General features: G+C 39.1%; 1 protein-coding gene across 1 annotated transcript in view; it reads left to right on the top strand.

Annotated features, from left to right (window-relative positions):
- The first annotated feature begins 2,961 nt into the window (after window positions 1-2,961).
- Window positions 2,962-21,880, top strand: part of LOC121398288 — a 48,080-nt gene continuing 29,161 nt past the window's right edge. The window contains exons 1-14 of the mRNA XM_041577328.1: window positions 2,962-2,971; window positions 6,905-6,961; window positions 7,330-7,395; window positions 7,894-7,968; window positions 11,032-11,326; window positions 11,507-11,698; window positions 12,343-12,395; window positions 13,098-13,172; window positions 13,503-13,547; window positions 16,597-16,891; window positions 17,072-17,263; window positions 17,897-17,949; window positions 18,702-18,776; window positions 21,236-21,292. Of these exons, the coding sequence (XP_041433262.1) occupies window positions 6,911-6,961; window positions 7,330-7,395; window positions 7,894-7,968; window positions 11,032-11,326; window positions 11,507-11,698; window positions 12,343-12,395; window positions 13,098-13,172; window positions 13,503-13,547; window positions 16,597-16,891; window positions 17,072-17,263; window positions 17,897-17,949; window positions 18,702-18,776; window positions 21,236-21,292 (1,524 nt within the window). The 5' untranslated portion in view covers window positions 2,962-2,971; window positions 6,905-6,910. The remainder of the gene's footprint in view (window positions 2,972-6,904; window positions 6,962-7,329; window positions 7,396-7,893; window positions 7,969-11,031; window positions 11,327-11,506; window positions 11,699-12,342; window positions 12,396-13,097; window positions 13,173-13,502; window positions 13,548-16,596; window positions 16,892-17,071; window positions 17,264-17,896; window positions 17,950-18,701; window positions 18,777-21,235; window positions 21,293-21,880) is intronic.

Raw genomic sequence — 21,880 nt, 5'->3', positions numbered from 1 at the left:
TCTTTCCTCTCAATTTTATGTGTATCTTCGATACATTTATTAATGGACTTTTTGTTGTACCCCCTATCCAGAGGTTCACCTGTTTTTTCAATATTTATTGAATTTTATATGAACTAGAGCCTCATGGGGCCCCTATACCTCCTGGGCCCCCCTGCAGCCGCAGGGTCTGCTTCCTCTATAGTTACGCCCCTGCTTTTGAAAAAATTCACGTGAAAAAACAACCATTGAGTTCAATGCCTTTGACAAATTTTTGGCAAACAAAAATGGTCTGATTAGCCCATTTCTAATTATGAGATTGCATGAATTTTAAGATGGTGGGACTGTGAGAGCATAAACTGATGTGGAACTATAGAATTATTACAACTGTAGCATTCCAAAAATTCACATGACCAAACACAGGCCAGGTCCCTTGCAACTTTTTTTTTTTTTTTTTTTTTTTTTTTTTTTTTAGAAAAGTAGATCATGATAAATGTGTTCATATGCATATGAATGTCCACCTTGCACAAGTCTGTACATTAGTCCAACAAATCAAACAGACTTATAGAAAATTGGCTGCAGAGAAAGATGTCATCTGGCTTACCATACACAATAACAATGGTACCACACAGAGGTCTAACAAAAATGCTACACATCTCGGTATAAATCCTATCTGGATTAAAACTGTAATATTGGTCATGGTTTTATGGCTTTACTATATAAGGGTTAAAAGTGTACAAGCCTTTGTGTAAGGCTGGTGCAGCTCTCCTTGTAAAAAAAAAACCCTTACAAATATTAAGATGGAACCTCCTTTCTTCTAATCGGAATGGGTTCCCTCTTGTCAGCTAGAAAGACCTACTGATAAATAAAGCATTAGTTAGATTATTATATGATCCCCTTATATATTTATACATAGTCATCATATCTCCCCTTAAGCGCCTCTTCTCCAGTGTGAACATCCCCAATTTGGCCAGTCCTTCCTCATAGCTAAGATTTTCAATACCTTTTACCAGCTTAGTTGCCCTTCTCTGTACCCTCTCTAATACAATAATGTCCTGTTTGAGTACTGGAGACCAAAACTGCATTATTTTTATTATTTTTTGTTTGGTTTGCTGGATTTGCTCTATTTCCTTAAACCTGCTAGCTATGGAGATGGAGATACAATAGCCTCTGACATAGGGTTGCCACCTATCCGGTTTTGACGGGACAGCACGGTTTTTTGAAGGGCTGCCTGGGTCAAAACTGCCTGCCTGGTTTTCCAAATTAGGAAAAAAGGGCAGGATTCCCTGTGATTGACGCAACTATCGGCCCAATCGCCACGTCATAGCCCCGACCACTGAAGGACCACCCGCCCCTGCAATGTCACGACCACGCCCCACAATGACATGACTCCACCCCCAAATCATTATGGCCATGCCCCCAAGTCCAGTGTTAAACTGGCAGAAAGGTGGCAACTCTACTCTGACAATTGTCTTGTTTTTTTTTTTTTTTCCGTAGCCCAAAGTGGTATAAACAACTTCCAACCATAGAAAATACTCTTTTACTTTATCTGATTTTGTTTGCTTATCAACTCTGATGTGTGATGGTAACTTTAATCTGTTGTGGAAGCAACACCTACTACTTTAGCATCGGGTGCAGTGTTGTTAGTGGAAGTTAATAATAGAGACATAAATGTCAATTTTAAAAGATATGGTGAATTTTCAACAGTGTAAATGTAGACATTCCAATGAATTCCATGTTATGATGATGATAATGATCCAGTTCTAGATTTGTATAAACCTAATTCCTCTACACACTAAATGATCACAGAAAATGAGGTCACTAAAATGGCCTGAGTGGCAGATCAGTCTCATCACACCAAGTCAGCGAATAGCCTTGAATGTCCAACTGTAAATAGAACACTAAGGGGCCGATTCACTAAGCTCGAGTGAAGGATTCGAATGAAAAATACTTCGAATTTCGAAGTATTTTTTGGGTACTTCGACCATCGAATGGGCTACTTCGACCTTCGACTACGACCTTCGACTTCGATTCGAACGATTCGAAGTAGAAATCGTTCGACTATTCGACCATTCGATAGTCGAAGTACTTGTCCTTTAAAAAAAACTTCGACCCCCTACTTCGGCAGCTAAAAGCTACCGAAGTCAATGTTAGCCTATGGGGAAGGTCCCCATAGGCTTGCCTGAGATTTTTTGATCGAAGGATATTCCTTCGATCGTTGGATTAAAATCCTTCGAATCGTTCGATTCGAAGGATTTAATCGTTCGATCGAACGAAAAATCCTTCGATCGATCGATCGCAGGATTAGCGCTAAATCCTTCGACTTCGATATTCGAAGTCGAAGGATTTCAATTCGAGGGTCGAATTTCGAAGTATTTTTAACTTCGAAATTCGACCCTTAGTGAATCTGCCCCTAGAAGTAATTCTATGATTGGCTAAAAGGAAATGCTACTGAAATATCCTACTGGTGGTGGTGGTAATTAGGAGAACAGTGCGACTAGTAGAGGTACAAAAAGCAGTTTAATTAAATCTGCTCTTGACCAAAGTGCACTATTTACAATTAAATGAACTGAAGTCCCAAACTTTGAAATGATTATTAACCTTTCAGCTGAGCTGTACTGGCTGCCGGCACTGACTTCCTGATTTGCCTTATAGGGAATGCCCGTCTCATATATGGCACAGGTGCTATCAGATCAACAGGAAACCAAGATATTTTAGCTATTAAAGAAAAATGTAGAGCTGCGTGTGTGAAAAACACTTTCACTTTCATATTTACTCAGTCGTTGCACAGTTTGTACAAGGCAGAAGTGAAGTCCAACCACAGGAGCAAACTGAATGAGAACAAGAGGAGCAAACTGAATGAGAACAAGAGGAGCAAACTGAATGAGAACAAGAGGAGCAAACTGGATGAGAACAAGAGGAGCAAACTGGATGAGAACAAGAGGCGCAAACTGAATGAGAACTGACAGAAAAAGTACAAGAGGAGACTGATAGAGTGAGTATAACAGGAACTAACTGTCTGAATGTGAATAAAAAGGAGACTGGCAGTGTCACTGTGGGATTGGGTTGTTAAGGATCAAGCATGAAACCTGACATAATGGACTCACACTTTCTTTTCCCCTTCATTCTTACACTCATCCACAAAACAAGATCTTTTCTTCCTTCCGTAGCAAAGCGCTGGTTCAAGAGACAGGGTGAGTGCAGGGGTAACAGACTAAAATTGACTCCAGTAAACTGAATAAGGGAGAGCAGTGTGAGTGAATGAAGAGCAGATTGATATTATCAGTGTGGGTCTAGATCATAGGCTCGATCTCCCAATTAAACTGACAATGTAAAGTAATGAAGGCGAAATTCTTAGGGGCAAATTTACTAAAGGGGCGAAGTGGCTAATGCTAGCGAAAATTCTCCAGCAAAGTGGACCTACTCTATCGCTACTTTGCAAACCTTATGCCAGGTGAAGTTGCGCTATGGCAAATGGACCTACCTACGGTAATTCACTAAGTTGTGGATTTTCGTGAACGTTACATCTTGCGCCAGACTTTACTTTGCCACCTCAGACCAGGCGAAGTGCAATAGAGTACAAAGGGATTGCTCCAAAAAAAGTTGAAATTGCCAAAACGCTGGTGTCTTTTACTTTTTTATGGGTGATAGGCTGAAAAAGGGGTACCCTCCTTTCCCCCTACATTTGACAACATATGGCACCTAAACTATACTGTGGGCACATGTGTAGGGCATTAGAACACATTTATTAAGATTCCATGGCCTTGTGTAGTGTAATGTGTTTTCTGCCGCCATTGTACTTTAACTGCACGCCATATGCAAATTTACGATCGCTAGCGTAACTTTGAACCCATGATTGTAACATCACTAACGCAACTTTGTAAACGATCGGTAACTTGTGCACAACTTCTGATCTTCATGAATTAGAATTAAACTCACACACTTGCACAACATGGGAATTACTGCAGTGAAATAGATAGAGCTCTGAAACTATTCCAAGGGTTCAGCAGCAATAATGGTTGGGGGAGCTCAGTTGGGGGAGTTTAGTTATAGTTTAGCTATTGAAGAAAAATGTAGAGCTGCGTGTGTGAAAAACACTTTCACTTTCATATTTACTCAGTCGTTGCACAGTTTGTACAAGGCAGAAGTGAAGTCCAACCATAGGAGCAAACTGAATGAGAACAAGAGGAGCAAACTGGATGAGAACAAGAGGAGCAAACTGAATGAGAACAAGAGGAGCAAACTGAATGAGAACAAGAGGAGCAAACTGAATGAGAACAAGAGGCGCAAACTGAATGAGAACAAGAGGAGCAAACTGAATGAGAACAAGAGGCGCAAACTGAATGAGAACAAGAGGAGCAAACTGAATGAGAACAAGAGGAGCAAACTGAATGAGAACAAGAGGAGCAAACTGAATGAGAACAAGAGGCGCAAACTGAATGAGAACAAGAGGCGCAAACTGAATGAGAACTGACAGAAAAAGTACAAGAGGAGACTGATAGAGTGAGTATAACAGGAACTAACTGTCTGAATGTGAATAAAAAGGAGACTGGCAGTGTCACTGTGGGAATGGGTTGTTAAGGATCAAGCATGAAACCTGACATCATGGACTCACACTTTCTTTTCACCTTCATTCTTACACTCATCCACAAAACAAGATCTTTACTTCCTTCCGTAGCAAAGCGCTGGTTCAAGAGACAGGGTGAGTGCAGGGGTAACAGACTAAAATTGACTCCAGTAAACTGAATAAGGGAGAGCAGTGTGAGTGAATGAAGAGCAGATTGATATTATCAGTGTGGGTCTAGATCATAGGCTCGATCTCCCAAATAAATTGACAATGTAAAGTAATGAAGGCAAAATTCATAGTGTGAGTGCAGGGGAAACATTTGGAGGTACTGATAAGAGGAGCAGACTGCAAATGCGAGTGCTAGGGCAGGAATTCATTTGGAGCAAACTGCCAGCATGAGTAAATGAAGAACATACAGTACAAATAGAGTGAGTTTGTGGGGAGCAGACTGAGAGTGTGGGTAATGTAAAGACTGAAAATGTAAAGAGAAAAATTTAATTTTCAAAGGAGTAGACAATAGTCTGAATGCGCAATCATAAGGAGTAAACTGTCAGTTTTAGAGGGGCAGACCAATAGCCTGAATGCTGGAGAGTTTGAATACAGTATATAGAACATATTGATAATATACTTGTACGGGGAGCATACTGACAGATAGGTTGGCCAATCATCTGGACTTGTCCTCCTCTGACAGGGCCTACAGTATACTATCCAGAATATTGAATTTGTACTCTATTGCACCGTGTAGATTACTCTTAAAGCAAGATTGTGACACTCAATCAATGAGGAAACTCTCTGAATTTGACAGGTCACAATATACTCACATCCAAGTTGTCACATACAGGTTCATGAAAATTCACTGTCAGGCTTAGAGACATCCACTACTGAATTATCAAACCCATGCATGTGTTCAATAGCCCTTTGCTCTACTCTGGAGAGGAATTTCACCTTCTGGTCTCTGCAGCCCAGCGTTTCTCCAACGTCCCCTCTGCCCTACTCTAGATAGGAAGTTCTTCCTTGCCACAGGATGTCCTCACTGGTCCTATTGCTGCCACTTCCACCCTAACTCTCGCTTAGCCACGGCTTCTAAGCCACTAACTCCTTGTTGGGGTCTGAACTACATATACTAGCTAACCTGACTGACTGAAGTACCTAGTACTGCTCACTAAGAGACCTTTTCTATCTTTAACTGTCCGGACAATGTCATAGAAGAATAAGAACCCCACACTGGGTGTGTCCTCCTTTTATATACCCTTGTTGCTCTATCCCCCTCTAGTGGCTGGGGTCTGAACTACAGTTAAACTTACGTTAGCTCTATTAACACCTAGTGCTCAGTCTAACACTTTACTGTTCCCATTATTTGAGATTCAGTAAAACATATATTGAATCAACATTTTCACTTTACATCATTCTCAAACATCATTTCACAGTCACGATGAGCGTCAATTCCTGGCCTACACCCTTACAAATTTACTATGCATGTACACATGATGTTATCTCAAAGGATTAGTTATATAATAGTAGTATAAACTGTTGCATCTTTAGAATCTTTAGAAACTACCGTTCAATTGACAATACATTTAGAATCCATTAAGATGAGTACAGCATTTACATGGGAACCACCAGTGTTTTTGCTACTAAAAATCAGAGCTAGGGTGTTAGTTTTGTGAACCGTGTCAGCCTTTTGATAATTCCTAGTTCCATTGTGCAATACCTTAGCAAATTCCCTAGCGAATTCTCACATCTAATACGAGAGTCATTTGCTATAAGTAGTAGCTACCTCACTAACTCAGTTCCCACTCTGCATAAACAATACTGTACCACTATTTCATAATGGGGTGTCCTTATAATCCCTCTAACTTCTCGATGGTAGAGCACAAGTTAATCTATATACCCAGTGCCAATAATAATAAACCATCTAGAAAATGAGGTTCAATGTTGATAAATGCAGGTTATGCACTTCGGCAAAAATAATATAAATGCAAGTTATACACTAAATGGCAGTGTGTTGGGAGTTTTTTTTCTATGGGTTTTTGTAGATAACAAAGTTGTCTGATTCGGATTATATTAGCAATAACACTTGGAAATGTGCAGGTCATTGTGACAGCTGAGTGATTATCCAAATCTGCTTCATACAAGCATTGACTTGTACCAAGATGAATGTTTCTTCCCAAAGGAACCTTATATGAAACTCAACCTCAACAGACTAACAATAAAATGTTCTGCCACCATTACCACTTAGAATCCAAGATAAAAAGCTACATCTATACATTCATATTGCGTAACCTATCCAATCACATATAGTATGTGGATCATTTAGACATTATAAGGTTGTATTTAGTAATAAGTTGCTTTTCATTTCAGATTGCCATGGAAATCATCAAACAGTGCTGGATATGTGTTTTATCTGTATTACACTGGGTAAGTCCAATTGTGTGCTAGTAAAGAGAGAGAGGGAATAGGCTTGAGAAAGGGTCTTTATGTAATTGAGAAAGAAACCTTTCTCAATTGATAGAAATCGAATGAACGCTAGCATCAGTCCCGTTGGCTAGCGAATTGTTGCCTACACCTGTTAGTAAGTTGGTGATGTCCCTGTGGATGGGATTTCTGGCGAGATGTCGATAGACACTTCGCCCTTTAGTGAATCTGCCCCATTGTGTGACCCATACCTCTCTCTCTCTTTGCTTCCTCATAATTTCTTATTGTCTAACCCAACCTAATTCCTATTGTATGTAGATCATTTAGAATCTATGAGGTTCAATTTAGTAAGAGGTAATTTTTCATTTCAGAGTGTTATGATAATCATCAGAAAATGCTGGACATGTGTTTTATCTGTATTGAATTGGTGTTTAAAGGTAAGCCACTTTTACTTATCTTGTAGTAATGGGAGAATGGATAGCCTTGGTAAAGGGGCTTAACATGTTTTGGAAGGAAATCTTGGTAAAGTAAAATATTTCCACTATTTAGTAAGAGGGCAGTGGCATTAGTAGAAGTACATTACATAGGTCCCATAGACAAATTATTTTAGCATACAAGCTCATTATTGTTGGCATTTTAGTATAGCACACAAGGTTTAAGCATGAATGCTGTTGCATATATTCCAACAATTAGCACCATTATCCAAAGTGACACAAATCCTCTGTACTTCTGAGTTTCCAAGCAGCTAAAATGAACCTGGATCACCTTAAAGGTAGGTCTATAATTTAGTTGGAAAATAACTGAGCCAATAATAACCAAAATCAATATGACTTACAATAAAGAACAAGCTGTATAAATTGAAAACATGGAAACTTTAACAGAAAAAAAAGTTTTTTATATTGATTGTGTTTTCATATATTTTTTTTAATTCCCAGATGGTCCAATTCATTCTAGAATGCATCAAAAATGTTTTCACATGGACATCTCAGCAGTATAGAAAGAACAAACCGGTGAGACCCCATTTACTTCTTCTCCCATTTACTGTTACTTTTTCCACTGCTTTCTATTTATTTTGATTTCCAAAAACTGCAACAAAAACCTTGATAGAAAGCAAAATATTTCCACCTCACTGTAAGGAGAAGACCAGCTCTATGAGTCTCTCACAGAATGTTGTTTCAGCAGTTTCAAGTTAGATTGGTCATACCAATGTTTCTCTATATGGTCTATGGAGAAGCCCTACTCTCCATTGTTATATTCATATTGATGTAACAATAAGCAGACTCTTCACATTCTCAACCTTCCTCCTGTTTGGTCATATCCACAGGAATAAAGCCTGCATACTTGCAAGTTGCTCTTGCGTTTGACTACCTTTGCCCAATGGGATGTTTAGTGCCCAATTTATTCTCTAAACTGGTTTCCCATCAGCTACTAGGTTGTATCTAGACCCACCGTTGATGGTAATATCTGAAATTGCACCTAGGATGTCTATTGTATAAAGGGGAACAATCACAAAAAATAACATTTAGGGCAGATTTATTAAGGGTCAAATTTCGAATTTGAAAAACTTTGAAATTCGAATTCAAAAAGACCAACCACAATTAGTTTTTTGTTTTTTTTTGCCCGAATAGGTCAGTTTTTTATTGAATAGGTCTGTTTTCAATCAAATTCGAATCGTACAATTCAAAGTTTCCCTCCCCCAAAAAACCTCAAAAAGTCCACCAATTGACACTTAATAGGTTCTAGGAGCTCCCCATAGGCTAAAACAGCAATTCGGCAGTACTTGATACATTTCGAAATTCAAATTTTCTAAATTGTTTTCAAATCTGAATCAAATTTGGACTATTCCCTAGTTGAAGTACACACAAATCTGCTCGAAATTAGATTTTTTTTTTTTTTTAAATTTCTTTATTTTCAGTTTTCACACCGGGGTACAAAAAAAAAGGGGAAATAAAAGGGAAAGGTGATGTGGTTACACTTACATATGGCTGCGCATATACTTTATATATTACATATATCTAAACATATAATTCATGTACTGCATAATCATAATTTGGAGGTACTGATAAGAGGAGCAGACTGCAAATGCGAGTGCTAGGGCAGGAATGCATTTGGAGCAAACTGCCAGCATGAGTAAATGAAGAACATACAGTACAAACAGTGTGAGTTTGTGGGGAGCAGACTGAGAGTGTGGGTAATGTAAAGACAGTCTGAAAATATAAACAGAAAAATTACATTTGCAGAGGAGCAGACAATAGTCTGAATGCGCAATCATAAGGAGTAAACTGTCAGCTTTAGAGGGGCAGACTAATAGCCTGAATGCCAGACAGTTTGAATACATTATATAGAACATATTGATAATATACTTGTACGGGGAGCATACTGACAGATAGAGTGGCCAATCATCTGGACTTGTCCTCCTCTGACAGGGCCTACAGTATACTATCCAGAATATTGAATTTGTACTTTATTGCACCTTGCAGGAGGTGGGTGTGAGATATTCATTGACAGTTAGATCTAATATATCTTATAGGGGGGTTCCCTTTCCTAGCAGATGAATTAGAGCTCACTCAAATAACTGACTCCGGCACAAACAAAATCAAACAACTGCCTTTTGCACAAATCCTGCATGTAGAGAGACAGGATTTCTGGTGATTTTAATAGCGTGAGCTCTAATTCATCTTCTAGGCAAAAGGAGCCCCCCTATAAGATATATTGCATCTAACTGTCAATCAATATCTGACACCCAACTGCTGCATGGAGAGAGAATGAAGAAAAACAGATTCTGAGAGATGAATAGTGAAGAGAATTATTATTTTAGAAACGGTACAGAATTTTTATTTGATTGTATTGAGAAAGTTTCTTATATAATTTTTGCGATAGTTCACCTTTAACCTGGCCTGGGGACCCACAAAACCAGAAGTGACATCACTCTAGCTCATCTAGATCAGCTGCCTCTAGTCCTCCCCTTTTTACTCAGGGAGGTAGGGAATGTAAGCCTGCAATTAACCCAGGTTCTCAGGCAGGGTACTCACGGACCACCCACATGGTTAGGGAATGTGGGACTTTCTGGCCAAAACCTGACTGCTTTTTGGGTATTTTGCAGGTACCTGACCTGGTGCAGGACACTAGAAGACAGGGTGCAAAGTTAAAAAAAAAATAAGTAGCGTCTGCCATTTCTTTGCACAGTACCTTCCGTTTTCTTTGAACTGCCACATGTATCTGTGCTCAGCAACGAACTGCTGCCCTCATGAATACAGCACTGCCTGCATTCAGAAATAAAAACCTGCTAGGCTGGGGTGAATACAGTGCTGCCTGCATTCAGAAGAAAAAACCTGCATGGCCTGGGTGAATACAGTGCTGCCTACATTCAGAAGTAAAAAAAAAAAAAAGCCAGGCCTAGATAAATACATTGCTGCCTGCATTCAGAAATAAAAATCTGCCAGGCCTGAGTGAATACAGTGCTGATTGCATTCAGCAACCCTATATTCATGAGGGGCAGGCTGGGGGCAGCATGTAGAAGGTCCCTACCAACCCCCTTGCACATTGATCTTATGGAGAAGTTAGGGAGAGCCGGCGGGTGCAGGATGCAGAGGAACCTTGTGCAAAAAGTAGGAAGAATTCTCATTGGAGGTTCTACCTGCATTAAAGGGCATTGCTTAAGCCAGTGTTGAGCAATATCGTAGAACAATGATCTCTTCAAAGCACTTTATACAAACCTGTTATGGAGTTACAAAATAAGTAATATTTCAGAGACCTTTGGTGACACTGCTCAACACGAGGCGTAAGCTGAGCCATGTACTAGGCTTTATGCCCAAATTGCTATGTCTATAAATGATTATTTTTTTACACTGCCGCTACTTATTTTCTCGTTTGTAATGCTCTGATTTCAGACGCTATTAGGTCAAACACCTTCAGAGAGAAGCTAACTCTCTGAAGTGCTTATATATGTACCATTGATGGCATAGCATACAATTTGTAGCATTTTTAGACACAAATTCTTAGCTATACATCATAAAACTAATAAAAAAACAAATACTGAGTCTGTTTTCCATTGTATCTCTTCTCCAATGTAGATGTGTGGTCATTCAGTGGCCACGCCCTGTCTGTCTGTGAGAATTTTCTCTCGTTCAGCTCCGAGTAATTATGATTGGTTTATGGAGCAACTCAGAGGAGATACCTTCAAAGACCTTGTGAAAGAGACCAAGCCCTTTTATATATCAAATAGCAATCGTTATGAGTTCATGGAGGAGATCCACAAGTGCAATTTTGCTGTGCTTTATCACACAAAACATCAAGGCAGGATAAATATCACAAATGTCAACGACTCGCTTTATGATGAAGAACTTAAGGAGCTTTTTGATGCTTTAGGTGAGACCAAAAGATTGTAGGGATGAGGTTGGAAGGAAGAAATAACTGTGCAAATAAATTGGCACAGTTTGCCATACCCATCCCTCTCCACAATGCATTTTCCTCTAAATCGTGTAAAATTCTTGCTAGCGAAGGATTATTTGCTTCCTCACAGCTCTAACCAAGAGTTTATTCTAAAAGGGAAGAAGAATGTCATAGTGCTGATTGATGATCTTGACAGCAGTGGGTATGGAGAAAAGTTCCAAATCCTGGAGACGCAGCCTGATATGAAGAATCTGGCTGAGGAAGTGTTCCTCTTCAGTGAGGCTGAGAAGAAAGACCCCAACTTGATGGAAGACAAGTTACAGCACATCAAGTTTATCATGTCATCAGGTGACTGATAGTCTTGAACCCTTCTGCATTTCTAATTTGAGATACTGAAGGTCTTTTACTCATTAGCTAAATTCACATGTACACACATTACACACAGGCAGCATCCTGAATGGTTTATCCTGGTTATGGGTCCAACCTATCAACAATGCTCTTTCATTGTACCTTCAGTGAGGTGCTACCACCCTCCTGATCCAGATTCTGGGAGTCTACAATGGATGTCTTGGGGTGCTCATACTTAAAGTGGGGCACCTACACAGAAGTAAAAATGTCATGGTTATAAACTGCCATGAACAAATGATATAAAAGTGATAGCCTTTAATGTAGAAGCTAACAATACTATTATTATATACTTCCATTGTGTGTAACATCGAGCATTGGACCCAACAGATATACACTTTGTTTGTATATATACGTGTAAGTACAAGTGTAAGCCTGCTTCACCTGTCTGTGCAGAATGCTTCCGTAATGAGAGGATGTACCAGCCCTTAGTGACCCTCTTATGAAACTTCGGCACATACATATTAATGGCCGCTAATGTTAGTTATAGTCATATAATGAATATTGTAGCTTTTTACATTCATTATCTAGGTCGAGTTTTCTAGAACTATATTCTGTGGTGTCATCTGTAAACGTATGTCTTGCAGGGTCTGGAGAAATGACTAGCCCTGTGCGCATGGAGAAACTGTGTACTTTCTTGGTAAGGGTCAGTCAACATAGCCAATGACTTATCTATGTATTTTTTTCTTTATAGTTAAAATTAATAGAATTTTTTTAAGTCAAGTAAAGACTCAGAACATCTCACTCTATGAGTTCCTAATGACAGTAACCATGTGTAATTATTGTCCCCGATCTCCCAAAGTTCTAATGTTGTAAATTGTCTTTCTGTCATCCTTCCTAGTGCCACAGGACTGCCATCAGTTATCTTGTGGCCCCATACTACACACTTATCATGGCCCTACTCCACAGGGGTCCTCAAATATAAACCCACTGGTTACTTGCCCCCCCCCAGGTGGTGGACCTTGCCAACAAGTAAAATCAGGGCCCAATAGAAATAATGCCCTTTGTATGCTCTACCATGGCTCTGATCCCCTGGCCACTCCCCAGTTATGCCAAGACTGCACCCATGATTGACTTAAATTCCACTCTCTTCCAACAAGCCAACTCCCTTTCTCGGCCTGTGAATTACTCTTTTACACCTCAGGACACCCCTCTCTTCAATAATAATCCCCTGATGGTGGTCCTGGGTGGGTTGCCAAAAGTATACCAAGAGGCTAACCTCTGGATACAGAGAACGGCTCTAGACACAAATACTAACATTAGTTTTATTTGATAACTACTTGACTGGCATCAACTCTTTTTTATTACCATCAAACTAATCCAACATACATATTTTTCTTAGTTCTCCATGGCTTCCTGGCTGGTTAACAGTATAACATATATTATGAGCGTATCTACCTGGCAACGCAACCTCAGAGTAAGTGTTTCCTATATAAGAAAATCATAGTATATGTAGGTGTGGAAAGTTTGACTATTTATTATATTTATTATTATTTTATTTATATTACTATAAATGTACCCAGAGCTTCTGAATAGAAATGGTATCAAGGAGGGACAATACAATAGCATACATATTGTGCTTAGTTAATAAAAGACCAAATATAAAGACAGTCTGCACTCACCGCACTTGGTTAGTCCTATTTTGCTAGTGGTTTATGATGAGGATCCCAATAAGGATTGAAACACTGAAGAATAAACCACGTAAAACCTTGCATCACAGCTTTTTGTCTTCCCCCTCTCTTTACAGGCAGGTTTGTGTCAGTGTTTCAGAAGGACGGAGGCCCCATATGAGGTAAAATGGAACTGTAACAAAAAAAAAAGGTTTTCTTGTTTATTACAAAAAATATATAATGTATCAAAATTGCAAATCTATTGTAATTTTAAAAAAAATAAGCACTGTTTTTACATCATCCAGATCATGTGATATGCACTATTGTCACATCACAGCACTCTTTTCAATTAAAAAAAATGTGTAAAAATATTTAACTAGAGTAACACGGTGAACCGTCTGTGCCATATTGTTATGGTTACATATAGTAATTAAAAGAAAACCAGCTGTACCCTGTAGAGGAACTTGGACAATTACTGAGGTGGACTGTTATTACTTCAGAAGAACAATGGATTTGAGCTCAAAGAGAGGGAGTTACTTTGTGTCAGTTGCTACCAAGCTGGACTGCTATTGATTTATTGATAGAAAAATAGTTACAATTAATTTATAGCCTGGGCAGTTGGATTAGTTGCTTAATTGGTTTCTGTTGCTTAGGTGGCAGAGAAACATTGACTTAAGGGTTGGATTAGTAACTGAGCTGGACTCTTATTGCTTTAGTGACAAGAACATTGACAAGAGTAGGATCAGTTACTGAGCTGGACTCTTACTGCTTTAGTGATAGAATAACATTGACAAGAGTTGGGTCAGTTACTGAGCTGGACTCTTACTGCTTTAGTGACAGGAACATTGACAAGAGTTGGGTCAGTTACTGAACTGGTGTTGCCTTCCTGTCTGTTACTATAACGGGAAAAAACTTTACACCAGTCCTGAACCTATTCTATTATTATTATAGAATATTTGACAAGCTGCCTTTAACTTCGGGGACATTCTTATTTTTGGTGGTAATACTGGTAAATGGTAGCTTGTAAAATATTAATGTCCAAATGTCAGTTTTGCATTACAAATCATTTTGTATCTGGTTAGATTATTGTATACTGTATGTGGAACTATTTACAAATAAACCTGTCTGTGCCTTTGAAGACTAACTGGAACCAATAATCCAAATAGCCAGTGGTCACTGACTAGAATAAAATACTATTCAGCCTGGTAGCCAGAAATGTCTATTATATACTCTATATACAGTATAGTGCCCAAAGCTCAGGCAGAGTTCCCTATGCAAGTGCAGAAAAGAAGATGGGGAGCTACTGGGGGCATCTTTGGAGGCACGGATCTTTACTGCTAAAGGGTTGAGGTGGCTTTGAACTGGTGTAGAACCCCAAAATATAAAGTGCAGCATTTATAGTGTAATTCTTTGTTGAGCTCTAGTTCTCCTTTCATTATGAAGTGCAGTATGAAAGAAACACAGTTAGGTTATAATACTCTATGTATACCATATGTAAATCCTTCCATTTAACTCCGCATCTCTCAAAGCAGGCAAGCCTAATCGGTAATTTAGCAAGTACTTCAGATCCACTGACCTACTATAAGCCCACCTAGTCCTTTCCTGCAACTCTTAAGGGGAACTGTTGTGATAATGAAAATTTAATATAAGCTTCATCATACTGAAATAATAAACTTTTCTAACACAATCAATTAAATATTCTGCATCCTTTCTGAAATAATCAAGTTTATCTTCAGTATCATTCTCTCAGCATCTGTTTCTCTTCATTCTGTCTTCTTGCAGGAGGTGGGTGTGAGATATTCATTGACAGTTAGATCTAATATATCTTATAGGGGGGTTCCCTTTCCTAGCAGATGAATTAGAGTTCACTCAAATAACTAACTCCGGCACAAACAAAATCATCTTCTAGGCAAAAGGAGCCCCCCTATAAGATATATTGCATCTAACTGTCAATTAATATCTGACACCCAACTACTGCATGAAGAGAGAATGAAGAGAAACAGATGCTGAGAGAGGAATAGTGAAGAGAATTATTATTTTAGAAACGGTACAGAATTTTTATTTGATTGTATTGACAAAGTTTCTTATATGGGGACCCACAAAACCAGAAGTGACATCACTCTAGCTCATCTAGATCAGCTGCCTCTAGTCCTCTCCTTTTAACCCAGGTTCTCAGGCAGGGTACTCACGGACCACCCACATGGTTAGGGAATCTGGGACTTTCTGGCCAAAACCTGACTGCTTTTTGGGTATTTTGCAGGTACCTGACCTGGTGCAGGACACTAGAAGACAGGGTGCAAAGTTAAAAAAAAAATAAGTAGCGTCTGCCATTTCTTTGCACAGTACCTTTCCGTTTTCTTTGAACTGCCACATGTATCTGTGCTCAGCAACGAACTGCTGCCCTCATGAATACAGCACTGCCTGCATTCAGAAATAAAAACCTGCTAGGCTGGGGTGAATACAGTGCTGCCTGCATTCAGAAGAAAAAACCTGCATGGCCTGGGTGAATACAGTGCTGCCTACATTCAGAAGTAAAAAAAAAAAAAAAGCCAGGCCTAGATAAATACATTGCTGCCTGCATTCAGAAATAAAAATCTGCCAGGCCTGAGTGAATACAGTGCTGATTGCATTCAGCAACCCTATATTCATGAGGGGCAGGCTGGGGGCAGCATGTAGAAGGTCCCTACCAACCCCCTTGCACATTGATCTTATGGAGAAGTTAGGGAGAGCCGGCGGGTGCAGGATGCAGAGGAACCTTGTGCAAAAAGTAGGAAGAATTCTCATTGGAGGTTCTACCTGCATTAAAGGGCATTGCTTAAGCCAGTGTTGAGCAATATCGTAGAACAATGATCTCTTCAAAGCACTTTATACAAACCTGTTATGGAGTTACAAAATAAGTAATATTTCAGAGACCTTTGGTGACACTGCTCAACACGAGGCGTAAGCTGAGCCATGTACTAGGCTTTATGCCCAAATTGCTATGTCTATAAATGATTATTTTTTTACACTGCCGCTACTTATTTTCTCGTTTGTAATGCTCTGATTTCAGACGCTATTAGGTCAAACACCTTCAGAGAGAAGCTAACTCTCTGAAGTGCTTATATATGTACCATTGATGGCATAGCATACAATTTGTAGCATTTTTAGACACAAATTCTTAGCTATACATCATAAAACTAATAAAAAACTAATACTGAGTCTGTTTTCCATTGTATCTCTTCTCCAATGTAGATGTGTGGTCATTCAGTGGCCACGCCCTGTCTGTCTGTGAGAATTTTCTCTCGTTCAGCTCCGAGTAATTATGATTGGTTTATGGAGCAACTCAGAGGAGATACCTTCAAAGACCTTGTGAAAGAGACCAAGCCCTTTTATATATCAAATAGCAATCGTTATGAGTTCATGGAGGAGATCCACAAGTGCAATTTTGCTGTGCTTTATCACACAAAACATCAAGGCAGGATAAATATCACAAATGTCAACGACTCGCTTTATGATGAAGAACTTAAGGAGCTTTTTGATGCTTTAGGTGAGACCAAAAGATTGTAGGGATGAGGTTGGAAGGAAGAAATAACTGTGCAAATAAATTGGCACAGTTTGCCATACCCATCCCTCTCCACAATGCATTTTCCTCTAAATCGTGTAAAATTCTTGCTAGCGAAGGATTATTTGCTTCCTCACAGCTCTAACCAAGAGTTTATTCTAAAAGGGAAGAAGAATGTCATAGTGCTGATTGATGATCTTGACAGCAGTGGGTATGGAGAAAAGTTCCAAATCCTGGAGACGCAGCCTGATATGAAGAATCTGGCTGAGGAAGTGTTCCTCTTCAGTGAGGCTGAGAAGAAAGACCCCAACTTGATGGAAGACAAGTTACAGCACATCAAGTTTATCATGTCATCAGGTGACTGATAGTCTTGAACCCTTCTGCATTTCTAATTTGAGATACTGAAGGTCTTTTACTCATTAGCTAAATTCACATGTACACACATTACACACAGGCAGCATCCTGAATGGTTTATCCTGGTTATGGGTCCAACCTATCAACAATGCTCTTTCATTGTACCTTCAGTGAGGTGCTACCACCCTCCTGATCCAACCTACAATGGATGTCTTGGGTGCTCATACTTAAAGTGGGGCACCTACACAGAAGTAAAAATGTCATGGTTATAAACTGCCATGAACAAATGATATAAAAGTGATAGCCTTTAATGTAGAAGCTAACAATACTATTATTATATACTTCCATTGTGTGTAACATCGAGCATTGGACCCAACAGATATACACTTTGTTTGTATATATACGTGTAAGTACAAGTGTAAGCCTGCTTCACCTGTCTGTGCAGAATGCTTCCGTAATGAGAGGATGTACCAGCCCTTAGTGACCCTCTTATGAAACTTCGGCACATACATATTAATGGCCGCTAATGTTAGTTATAGTCATATAATGAATATTGTAGCTTTTTACATTCATTATCTAGGTCGAGTTTTCTAGAACTATATTCTGTGGTGTCATCTGTGAACGTATGTCTTGCAGGGTCTGGAGAAATGACTAGCCCTGTGCGCATGGAGAAACTGTGTACTTTCTTGGTAAGGGTCAGTCAACATAGCCAATGACTTATCTATGTATTTTTTTCTTAATAGTTAAAATTAATAGAATTTTTTAAGTCAAGTAAAGACTCAGAACATCTCGCTCTATGAGTTCCTAATGACCGTAACCATGTGTAATTATTGTCCCTGATCTCCCAAAGTTCTAATGTTGTAAATTGTCTTTCTGTCATCCTTCCTAGTGCCACAGGACTGCCATCAGTTATCTTGTGGCCCCATACTACACACTTAGCATGGCCCTACTCCACAGGGGTCCTCAAATATAAACCCACTGGTTACTTGCCCCCCCCCAGGTGGTGGACCTTGCCAACAAGTAAAATCAGGGCCCAATAGAAATAATGCCCTTTGCATGCTCTACCATGGCCCTGATCCCCCGGCCACTCCCCAGTTATGCCAAGACTGCACCCATGATTGACTTAAATTCCACTCTCTTCCAACAAGCCAACTCCCTTTCTCGGCCTGTGAATTACTCTTTTACACCTCAGGACACCCCTCTCTTCAATAATAATCCCCTGATGGTGGTCCTGGGTGGGCACAACCAGACAGCCACCAAAAGGTATTCAGTAAATACTGGTACTTGTGGGTGGCCATCAGTATACCAAGAGGCTAACCTCTAGATACAGAGAACGGCTATAGACACAAATACTAACATTAGTTTTATTTGATAACTACTTGACTGGCATCAACCCTTTTTTATTACCATCAAACTAATCCAACATACATATTTTTCTTAGTTCTCCATGGCTTCCTGGCTGGTTAACAGTATAACATATATTATGAGCGTATCTACCTGGCAACGCAACCTCAGAGTAAGTGTTTCCTATATAAGTAAATCATAGTATATGTAGGTGTGGAAAGTTTGACTATTTATTATATTTATTATTATTTCATGTATAGGTCTGTTTTCAATCAAATTCGAATCGTACAATTCAAAGTTTCCCTCCCCCCAAAAAACCTCAAAAAGTCCACCAATTGACACTTAATAGGTTCTAGGAGCTCCCCCATAGGCTAAAACAGCAATTCGGCAGTACTTGATACATTTCGAAATCCAAATTTTCTAAATTGTTTTCAAATCTGAATCAAATTTGGACTATTCCCTAGTTGAAGTACACACAAATCTGCTCGAAATTAGATTTTTTTTTTTTTTTAAATTTCTTTATTTTCAGTTTTCACACCGGGGTACAAAAAAAAGGGGAAATAAAAGGGAAAGGTGATGTGGTTACACTTACATATGGCTGCGCATATACTTTATATATTACATATATCTAAACATATAATTCACGTACTGCATAATCATAATTTGGAGGTACTGATAAGAGGAGCAGACTGCAAATGCGAGTGCTAGGGCAGGAATGCATTTGGAGCAAACTGCCAGCATGAGTAAATGAAGAACATACAGTACAAACAGTGTGAGTTTGTGGGGAGCAGACTGAGAGTGTGGGTAATGTAAAGACAGTCTGAAAATGTAAACAGAAAAATTACATTTGCAGAGGAGCAGACAATAGCCTGAATGCGCAATCATAAGGAGTAAACTGTCAGCTTTAGATAGCCTGAATGCCAGACAGTTTGAATACATTATATAGAACATATTGATAATATACTTGTACGGGGAGCATACTGACAGATAGAGTGGCCAATCATCTGGACTCAATCAATGAGGAAACTCTCTGTATTTGACAGGTCACAATATACTCACATCCAAGTTGTCACATACAGGTTCATGAAAATTCACTGTCAGGCTTACAGACATCCACTACTGAATTATCAAACCCATGCATGTGTTCAATGGCCCTTTGCTCTACTCTGGAGAGGAATTTCCAGAGTGCCACCTTCTGGTCTTTGCAGTCCAGCGTTTCTCCAACGTCCCCTCTGCCCTACTCTAGATAGGAAGTTCCTCTTCCTTGCCACAGGATGTCCTCACTGGTCCTATTGCTGCCACTTCCACCCTAACTCTCGCTAAGCCACGGCTTCTAAGACACTAACTCCTTGTTGGGGTCTGAGCTACATATACTAGCTAACCTGACTGACTGAAGTACCTAGTACTGCTCACTAAGAGACCTTTTCTATCTTTAACTGTCCAGATAATGTCATAGAAGAATAAGAACCCCACACTGGGTGTGTCCTCCTTTTATATACCCTTGTTGCTCTATCCCCCTCTAGTGGCTGGGGTCTGAACTACAGTTAAACTTACGTTAGCTCTATTAACACCTAGTGCTCAGTCTAACACTTTACTGTTCCCATTATTTGAGATTCAGTAAAACATATATTGAATCAACATTTTCACTTTACATCATTCTCAAACATCATTTCACAGTCACGATGAGCGTCAATTCCTGGCCTACACCCTTACAAATTTACTATGCATGTACACATGATGTTATCTCAAAGGATTAGTTATATAGCAGTAGCATAAACTGTTGCATCTTTAGAATCTTTAGAAACTACCTCCAAAGTGTTCAATTGACAATACATTTAGAATCCATTAAGATGAGTACAGCATTTACATGGGAACCACCAGTGTTTTTGCTACTAAAAATCAGAGCTAGGGTGTTAGTTTTGTGAACCGTGTCAGCCTTTTGATAATTCCTAGTTCCATTGTGCAAAACCTTAGCAAATTCCCTAGCGAATTCTCACATCTAATACGAGAGTCATTTGCTATAAGTAGTAGCTACCTCACTAACTCAGTTCCCACTCTGCATAAACAATACTGTACCACTATTTCATAATGGGGTGTCCTTATAATCCCTCTAACTTCTCGATGGTAGACCACAAGTTAATCTATATACCCAGTGCTAATAATAATAAACCATCTAGAAAATGAGGTTCAATGTTGATAAATGCAGGTTATGCACTTAAGCAAAAATAATATAAATGCAAGTTATACACTAAATGGCAGTGTGTTGGGAGTTTTTTTTCTATGGGTTTTTGTAGATAACAAAGTTGTCTGATTCGGATTATATTAGCAATAACACTTGGAAATGTGCAGGTCATTGTGACAGCTGAGTGATTATTTTGTGCATGATCCAAATCTGCTTCATACAAGCATTGACTTGTACCAAGATGAATGTTTCTTCCCAAAGGAACCTTATATGAAACTCAACCTCAACAGACTAACAATAAAATGTTCTGCCACCATTACCACTTAGAATCCAAGATAAAAAGCTACATCTATACATTCATATTGCGTAACCTATCCAATCACATATAGTATGTGGATCATTTAGACATTATAAGGTTGTATTTAGTAATACGTTGCTTTTCATTTCAGATTGCCATGGAAATCATCAAACAGTGCTGGATATGTGTTTTATCTGTATTACACTGGGTAAGTCCGATTGTGTGCTAGTAAAGAGAGAGAGGGAATAGGCTTGAGAAAGGGTCTTTATGTAATTGAGAAAGAAACCTTGTTAAAGTAAAATAAGGGCAGTGACATTACTAGAAGAACATGGGTCCTAAAACAAGAATCATTTTAGGAGGGTCTTTCGGGTGAGATTCGGGTGAGATTCTATTTACTTTTGTTGTGTTAAAACAGGAAGAAAGCAATATATTTCTCAAAGGCTGCAACACCTTATTAGAAAGCAAAATGCTGTATTTCTACCTGGATGTTACGAGGCCCAGAATGAGAGTTATAATCTAAAGGGAGAATGGGCAGTCTATGAATCTATAGTATGTTTTTCAGTAGTTTCTAGATGGGGTAGTCATACAAATATTCCTCTAGTTAGTCCCAGGGAAAGCTCTTCTGTTTTACATAATCCAGATTGATATAACGTTATGCATACTCTGGGAATGTTAATGTTTTCCATGTATTAAATCTGTTTGCACTGAAAGGAAACCTGCATGCAGGACCTCTAAGTCTCTTAGTTCAACAGAGAGCAAGATCGCATAATTATGGTAGGAAGAGGTGTTAACACAG

Source organism: Xenopus laevis, chromosome 9_10L (genome assembly GCF_017654675.1).
Source record: "Xenopus laevis strain J_2021 chromosome 9_10L, Xenopus_laevis_v10.1, whole genome shotgun sequence".
NCBI lineage: Eukaryota > Metazoa > Chordata > Amphibia > Anura > Pipidae > Xenopus > Xenopus laevis.
The sequence above is the reverse complement of the archived record's forward strand: the minus strand, read 5'-3'. Positions and strand labels throughout refer to the sequence as shown.